This window comes from Sapajus apella, unplaced genomic scaffold (genome assembly GCF_009761245.1).
Source record: "Sapajus apella isolate SASKATOON/1434 unplaced genomic scaffold, GSC_monkey_1.0 scaffold380, whole genome shotgun sequence".
NCBI lineage: Eukaryota > Metazoa > Chordata > Mammalia > Primates > Cebidae > Sapajus > Sapajus apella.
Genome location: NW_022437318.1, coordinates 55,137 through 63,875, shown reverse-complemented (window position 1 = coordinate 63,875; position 8,739 = coordinate 55,137). Strand labels below are relative to the sequence as shown.

At 51.3% G+C, this 8,739-nt stretch overlaps 1 protein-coding gene across 1 annotated transcript in view; it reads left to right on the top strand.

The window, feature by feature from the left end:
• Positions 1–8,739, top strand: part of TRPM4 (transient receptor potential cation channel subfamily M member 4) — a gene marked incomplete at its 5' end in the record, with an annotated part of 32,220 nt that overhangs the window by 2,844 nt on the left and 20,637 nt on the right. The window contains 5 exons of the mRNA XM_032272256.1: positions 3,219–3,331; positions 4,226–4,570; positions 4,739–4,873; positions 7,796–7,925; positions 8,097–8,242. Coding sequence (XP_032128147.1) covers positions 3,219–3,331; positions 4,226–4,570; positions 4,739–4,873; positions 7,796–7,925; positions 8,097–8,242 — 869 coding nt within the window. The remainder of the gene's footprint in view (positions 1–3,218; positions 3,332–4,225; positions 4,571–4,738; positions 4,874–7,795; positions 7,926–8,096; positions 8,243–8,739) is intronic.

Below are 8,739 nucleotides of genomic sequence, written 5' to 3'. Positions count from 1 at the left end.
TTGAGATGGAGTTTCGCTCTTGTCACCCAGGCTGGAGTGCAATGGCGCGATCTCGGCTCACCGCAACCTCCACCTCCTGGGCTCAAGCAATTCTCCTGCCTCAGCCTCCGGAATAGCTGGGATTACAGGCATGCGCTACCATGCCCAGCTAATTTTTTTGTATTTTTAGTAGAGACGGGGTTTCACCACGTTGACCAGGATGGCCTCGATCTCTTGACCTCATGATCCACCCGCCTCAGCCTCCCGAAGTGCTGGGATTACAGGCGTGAGCCACTGCGCCCAGCCGGGAGCTCTTCTTAAGATGATTCGGTGTCCTCTGGGGGCACATCCTTCAATATAAGATAACTCTCAGTGGGCGAATCCGATTCACTCTGCGGAGGTTAACTCGGCAGCCTCCTGGGAGAAAATAAGGCAGCTCTGTACGATGTGGTTTGAGGGGGTGGAGTTGTGGGCCCAGCAGAAGTGCAAGTGATCGCAGTTCATGAGGGAAATTGGAGATGGCTGATGGGCTTGGGGATGGCAGAGTTGAATGGATGGAGTTTCCAGCGTCGGCCAGCCCGGCGCTGGGCAGCTGGGGTGCTCTTTTCTTCTTCGTCTCCCTTCCCTGCCTGCAAGAATGTTCACCCCATTTTGCAGCTGAAAACACTGAGGCTCAGAGAGAGGAAAAATGGCTTTCCCAAGGTGGTCCAGCTCGTAGCAGGGACCAGGCTTTTCCTGCAAGTCTGTATAATTCTCAAGCCCGTAGCAAGGGGCATGTTTAGAGAGAGGTCAGGGGCTCCCAGGGTTGATATGTAGCACTGGTATGAGGGGAGTGTTGGTGACAGGGCCAGTGAGGTGGGTGTGTGGGGTGTCCAGGTGACAAACGGTACAAGATTAAGGCAGGATATAAAGCAAGATATTATTATTATTTATATAATTTTTGGAGGTGGAGTCTCACTCTGTCACCCAGGCTGGAGTGCAGTGGTGCGATCTTGGCTCACTGCAACCTCCACCTCCCAGGCTCAAGTGACTCTCCTGCCTCAGCCTCCCAAGTAGCTGGGACTACAGACGCACGCCACCATGCCTGTCTAATTTTTTGTATTTTAATAGAGACAGGGTTTCACCATGTTGCCCAGGCTGGTCTCAAACTCCTGAGCTCATGGAATCCACCCACCTCAGCCTCCCAAAGTGCGAGAATTACAGAGAGCCATCACGCCCAGCCTATAAAGCAAGATCTTTTTTTTTTTTTTTTTTTTTGAGATGGAGTTTCGCTCTTGTTACCCAGGCTGGAGTGCAATGGCGCGATCTCGGCTCACCGCAATCTCAGCCTCCTGGGCTCAGGCAATTCTCCTGCCTCAACCTCCTGAGTAGCTGGGATTACAGGCACGCGCCACCATGCCCAGCTAATGCTTTTTGTATTTTTAGTAGAGACGGGGTTTCACCATGTTGACCAGGATGGCCTCGATCTCTTGACCTCGTGATCCACCCGCCTCGGCCTCCCAAAGTGCTGGGATTACAGGCTTGAGCCACCGTGCCCGGCCAAAGCAAGATCTTATAAACGATTTTCTTTCCTTCTTCGGAACAGTGGGGAAAGTAGGGGAGCTTCGTAGACTCGTAGGAAATCACAGAAAAGCCTGCTCTGAACGGACATCTGGACGTTGAAAAAGCACATAAAGCCACGTGTTCCTCGCCATGTTTCTGCCTTTCCTGTGGGGTTCTGCTTCCTCAGCTACAGCCTTAGAGATTACTCTGGCCAAGCTGCAGAGTCAGCGTGGAACTTCTTCCCACAGTTCCTATCATTGATTACGGTGCTATGAAGGGGGTGCCCCATTCGCACTTAACAGATGAGGAAACCGAGGCTCCCAAGGTTCAATGGCTTGCCTGAAGTCAGTCAGTCAGTGTTGGCGGACAGGGTATTGGAACCCGTGTCTGCCTGCCCCAGAGCCCAGTGCTCATCTCCACTACAGGAGATTACCTCTTCCTGTGCTGCCAGTTTTTGGAGCAACCGAAATAAGATGAATTTGTTTTGGAGATAGATTTGGAGCAAGTGAAGGCAGAAGGAAAACCTAACTCCATGTCATAACAGATGCCCTTCAGGACTTTTCATGCCTCTGTTGACTGCACGTGTTTGGATCCACTAAATAGCTGGATCAAGTTTTTTTTTTTTTTTTTTTTTTTTTTTTGAGACGGAGTTTCGCTCTTGTTATCCAGGCTGGAGTGCAGCGGTGCGATCTCCGCTCACCGCAACCTCCGCCTCCTGGGTTCAGGCAATTCTCCTGCCTCAGCCTCCTGAGTAGCTGGGATTACAGGCACGCGCCACCATGCCCAGCTAATTTTTTGTATTTTTAGTAGAGACGGGGTTTCACCATGTTGACCAGGGTGGTCTCGATCTCTTGACCTCGTGATCCACCCACCTCGGCCTCCCAAAGTGCTGGGATTACAGGCTTGAGCCACCGCGCCCAGCCTGGATCAAGTTTTTAAAGGTTGCTTGCTCTCTCCTGAGGTGTCAGTGACCTCCAGGGTCTCTCAGAGTCACTCTCATGTTCAGATTTTTTCCAATCTCACTTTCCTCTGTCGTCACCTCTTTCCCTTACAACATGCCCCAAGTTTCAGAAATCAGAGTGATTCTCTTTTGTCATCGGCTGCTGTGTTTTCTCGTACCCCGCCTTGGCTTCTGCTGTTCCTGCTGCTTTGAACGCTCCTTTCCCACCTTAGACACACGCCTCCCGATGCTGGTGGTCTTTCAAGGCGCTACCTCAGCACCCGTCCTCCAGGAGCTCTCTCGGGCCACTCTATACCTCTGTGACCATAGCCTCCTCTGAGCCCTAATCATATTTACCCACCTCTGAGGGCACCGCGCATTCTGAGGGTAGTTATATGTCGGGGAGCCATATCTCCCCCAATAGAACCAGCTCCTTCAGGGTAGAAACTATATCCGATTTCTCTCTCCATCCCCTCCACTGCCTGGTCCATAACATACCTCGATAAATACTAAATGAGTAAGTGATTCCCTTTCTTTCTTCTTGGGGGCCATAGCTAGTGGTCTGTGCTCTGGCCCTGAGCCAAATGACCTTATGCCTATGCTAACCTGACTGCTTAAGGAGCCCCATGCTCTGCCCAGTAGCACCCCCTTTACGCAGAGTTTAAAAGTCAGGCATGCAAAATAGAAACAAAGTAGACCTTCATCAGATGTCCCTCCTCCCCTGACTTCTTGACCCTTCTCCCTCTCATCCTTCCAGCCTGTGGAAGCTCAGAGGCCTCAGCTTACCTGGATGAGCTGCGTTTGGCTGTGGCTTGGAACCGCGTGGACATTGCCCAGAGTGAACTCTTTCGGGGGGACATCCAGTGGCGGGTGAGGGGTCAGGGCCTGAGGGTTGGGCATCCTGACAAAGGGACTGTGCTCTCCTCCCTCCCTGTCTTCTTGGGCACCTCTCCACCCTGCCTTCCATTATGGCCTGTCTAGCCTTCCCTTAATTGTCCATTGATCTCTGATTGTCCATATGGCCTCTCCTGTTTTCTCTCTCCCCATCTGTCCATCTGTCTGTCCATCTATCTATTTATCCACTCCATACATCCATCTATCCATCATATTTTCATTCATCCATCTCTTCATCCATCCACCCATCCATTTGTCCATCCATTCATCCATCCATCCATCCATCCATCCATCCGTCTATCCATCCGTCCATCCATCCATCCATCTATCCTCCATCCATCTGTCCATCCATCCATCTGTCTGTTCATCCATCCGTCCATCCATCCATCCATCTGTCCATCCATCCATCTGTCCATCCATCCATCCATCCGTCTGTCCATCCGTCCATCCATCTGTCCATCCATCCGTCCATCCGTCCATCCGTCCATCTATCCATCCGTCCATCCATCCATCCATCTATCCTCCATCCATCTGTCCATCCATCCATCCATCCATCCGTCTGTCCATCCGTCCATCCATCTGTCCATCCATCCATCCATCATCCATCTGTCCATCCATCCATCCATCCATCCATTCATCTATCCATCCATCCATCCATATTTCCTTCCATCCATCCATCCATCCATCATCCATCTGTCCATCCATCCATCCATCCATCCATTCATCTATCCATCCATATTTCCTTCCATCCACCCACCTATCCATCCATCCATTCATTCATCCACCCATCCATCTGTTCCTTATACCCTTGTATCCCTGTCTCTTGTCCTTAACTTTTGAGCTAATCTCTTCCCCCATTCATCCCACCAGTCCTTCCATCTCGAGGCCTCCCTCATGGACGCCCTGCTGAATGACCGGCCCGAGTTCGTGCGCTTGCTCATCTCCCACGGCCTCAGCCTGGGCCACTTCCTGACCCCGACGCGCCTGGCCCAACTCTATAGTGCGGTGCCCCCCAACTCGCTCATCCACAGCCTTTTGGACCAGGCGTCCCACGGTGCAGGCACCAAAGCCCCAGCCCTAAAAGGGGAAGCTGCGGAGCTCCAGCTCCCTGATGTGGGACATGTGCTGAGGATACTTCTGGGGAAGATGTGTGCACCGAGCTACCCCACCGGGGGCACCTCGGAACCTCACCCAGGCCAGGGCTTCGAGGAGAGTGTAAGGACTGCGCAAAGCTGGAGTGGGGACCCCCGGAGGGACTTGGAGCAGGACTACGTCAGGGACGGGGCATGGCCAGAGCAGGGGGTGTGGCCAACCAGGGGCAGAGGTGGCAGTGGCCAGTGTTGGGGAGTGGCTAGTCCTCACCACGCCTCCTTTTGCTGGCAGATGTGTCTACTCCTGGACAAGGCCCCCTCAAGGCCCTCGTTGGACGCTGGCCTTGGGCAGGCCCCCTGGAGTGACCTGCTCCTTTGGGCTCTGCTGCTGAACAGGGCACAGATGGCCATGTACTTCTGGGAGAAGGTGAGTGGTGACTTAGTGCTCCTGCATCCCTGTCCTTTAGCCCACTGGATGCCAGTGTTCACCATGCAATTCCCAGACCCCTGACATCACCTGACAGCTGCCCCATCTTCCACCCCTGATATATGCCTCCAACTGCTTCCTTTTTCTTTCTTTTTTTTGAAACGGAGTCTCACTTACTATCATCCAATCCAGGCTGGAGTGCAGTGGCACAGTCTCGGCTCACCGCAACCTCCACCTCCCGGGTTCGAACGATTCTCTTGCCTCAGCCTCCTGAGTAGCTGGGATTACAGGCGCATGCCTCCATGCCCAGCTAATTTTTGTATTTTTAGTAGAGATGGGGTTTTACCGTGTTGGCCAGGCTGGTCTTGAACTCCTGACCTTGTGATCTGCCCGCCTTGGCCTCCCAAAGTGCTGGGATTATAGGTGTGAGTCACCACTCCCGGCCTGCTTCCTCTTTGTTTTCTCTCTCTCATATCATGCATTATTTTTTATTTTTATTTTTATTTATTTATTTATTTATTTTTTGAGACGGAGTTTCGCTCTTGTTACCCAGGCTGGAGTGCAATGGCGCGATCTCGGCTCACCGCAACCTCCGCCTCCTGGGTTCAGGCAATTCTCCTGCCTCAGCCTCCTGAGTAGCTGGGATTACAGGCACGCACCACCATGCCCAGCTAATTTTTTTTTGTATTTTTAGTAGAGACGGGGTTTCACCATGTTGACCAGGATGGTCTCGATCTCTTGACCTCGCGATCCACGCACCTCGGCCTCCCAAAGTGCTGGGATTACAGGCTTGAGCCACCGCGCCTGGCCTATTTTTATTTTTTATTTATTTTTTGAGATGGACTCTCACTCTGTCGCTCGGCTGGAGTGCACTGGCATGGTCTTGCCTCACTGCAACCTCCACCTCCCGGGTTCAAGTGATTCTCCTGCCTCAGCCTTCTGAGTAGCTGGGATTACTGGCGTTTGCCACCACTCCCGGCTAATTTTTGTATTTTTAGTAGAGACGGGCTTTCACCATGTTGGTCAGGCTGGTTTTGAACTCCTGAACTCATTATCTGTCTGCCTCAGCCTCCCAAAGTGCTGGGATTACAGGCATGAGCCACTGGGCGCGGCCCACCGTGGCTACATATAGAAGCAGTTTTTCTTTTTTTTTTTTTTTTTTTGAGATGGAGTTTCGTTCTTGTTCCCCAGGCTGGAGTGCAATGGCATGATCTCGGCTCACTGCAACCTCTGCCTCCTGGGTTTAAAAGATTCTCCTACCTTAGCCTCCTGAGTAGCTGGAATTATAGGCCTCCACCACCACACCTGGCTAATTTTTTGTATTTTTAGTAGAAATGGGGTTTCATCATGTTGGCCAGGCTGGTCTCGAACTCCTGACCTCAGGTGATCCACCTGCTTTGACCTCCCAGAGTGCTGGGATTACAGGCATGAGCCACCGCGCCTGGCCTCATTAAGCATTTTCTTGTTTTTTGTAAGTTTTGGATTAGCTTCCAAAATTCTAGAAAAGTTGATTCTGGCAGTTTTTGATGGCTATTGATTGCTTTTGTGGAAGGATGAAGTTTTGAAGTCTCCTACACTGCCAATTTTGGTCACCTCTCCAGGTGCTTTCAAAAACTGTAATTGTTAGAGACAGGGTCTTCCTCAGTCATCCAGGCTGGAGTGCAGTGGCACAATCATGGCTCATTGCAGCCTCAACTTCCTGGGTTCATTCTATCTTCCCGCTTCAGCTTCCCTAGTAGCTTGGACTACAGGAGCAGACCACCATGCCTGGCTAACTAAAAAAAAAAAAAATTCTTTTTTTTTGTAGCGATGGAGTCTCGCTGTGTTGCCTAGGCTGGTCTTGAATTCCTGGGCTCAAGCAATTCTGCGTTTGTAATTGTCCAGTGGGCTCACCTTGCCCGCTGCCTAGACAGAGCTGATTTATCAAAACAGGGAAATTGCGATGGAGAAAGAGTAATTCATGTGGAGTTGGCTGTACAGGAGACTGGAGTTTTATTATTACTCAAATTAGTCTACCTGAGCATTCAGGGATCAGAGCGTTTAAAGCTAATTTGGTGGGTAGTGGCCTGGGAAGTGGGGAGTACCGATTGGTCAGGTTGGAGATGGACTCACAGGGGGTCTCACTGTCGTCTGTTCCTGGACAGGATGTAGAACTAGCTGGGCCAGATTACCTGTCTGGGTGGTGCCAGCCGATCCATCGAATACTGGGTTTGCAAAATATCTCAAGCACTCATCTGGGGTTTTACAGTAGTGATGTTACCCCGGGAGCAATCTGGGAGGTTCACACTCTTGGAGCCAGAGGCTGCATGACCCCTAAACTGTAATTTCTAGTCTTATAGCTAATTTATTAGTCCTGCAAAGGCAGACTGGTCCCCAGGCAAGAAGGGGTTTTTTTTGGGAAAGAGCTGTTATCAATCTGTTTCAGAGTCAAACCAGGAATGGAATTCCTTCTCAAAGTTAGTTCAGCCTATGCCTAGGAATGAGCAAGGGCAGCTTAAGGGTTGGAAGCAAGATGGAGTCGGTTAGGTCTGATTTCTTCCCTTGTCATAATTTCCTCCGTTATAATTTTTGCAAAGGTGGTTTCACCATAGCCTCCCAATGTGCTGGGATTACAGTCATGAACCATTTTACCCAGCCTCCAACTGGGTCTTGACCTGTCTGTGGCTGCAGAATTTATTCTTCCTCCAGCCCAGCCCAGCCCAGCCCCTCACTTGTATCCCTGGTCTCTGAGCCACCTGACTTCCGATATTTTCAACTGACATTCAGTTTCTTCCAGATCCGTCTCCACACATGACTTCATCTTTGGCCTCTGATGACTCCAGTTAGCTTCTGACCTCTGGCTCTGTCCTTTCCCTTGACCTCAGGCTTTCTCCCCCTCTGTGACCCCTCTCTGACCCATCCATGCCCTCTTTGTCTCTCCAGGGCTCCAATGCAGTTTCCTCAGCTCTTGGGGCCTGTTTGCTGCTCCGGGTGATGGCACGCCTGGAGCCTGATGCTGAGGAGGCAGCACGGAGGAAAGATCTGGCAACCAAGTTTGAGGGGATGGGTGTTGGTGCGTGGGGCATGGTGCCTGGGAGCAGGGATGGCGGCTACCACTGGAGGGGGCATCTCCCGACTCCTCACATATCCCTGTACCATCCCCTTAAATTCCCTTTCCTCTCCCTTTACATCCTCACCCTACTCCTTCCCAACCCTGTCACATAACTAACTCCTCTACCCCTAGACCTCTATGGTGAGTGCTATCGCAGCAGTGAGGTAAGGGCTGCCCGCCTCCTCCTCCGTCGCTGCCGGCTCTGGGGTAATGCCACTTGCCTCCAGCTGGCCATGCAAGCTGATGCCCGTGCCTTCCTCGCCCAGGATGGAGTACAGGTGAGAATCTGCAACACCAACATCCCAAACAGCCTCCAAGCCGACTCTGGAAAGTATGGGGACGAGCCCCTGCCATTGGGAACAGCCATGGTCTGGACCATCCCCTCTCCCTGGAGACTACCCAGAAAGTCTCTCTTCTCTCAGAAAGGCTGCTCTTCCCATAAGAAGCCTCACTCCTTTCCACCAAAAGCCAACCTTCCCATGGCAAAGCCCATCTTCCTAAAAAGTTCCACTCCAGATAGAGAAACTCTTGGTGACCCTATCAGGAAGTTCTACCTTTAACCTAGGAAGTCCTTCCTGCTTCCACAGAAGAGCCCATTTCTTTCAAAAGAAGTCCTAGCTCATCCACAGGAAGTCCTGCCTCATCCATAGGAAGTCCCGCCTCCTCCACAGGAAGTATTTTCTACTTCCTTTAGAGGTCCCTAGTTCCAGTTCTCAGCAATTAGAATGATCTTACTGGACAATCACATATATATATATATATATATATATATATA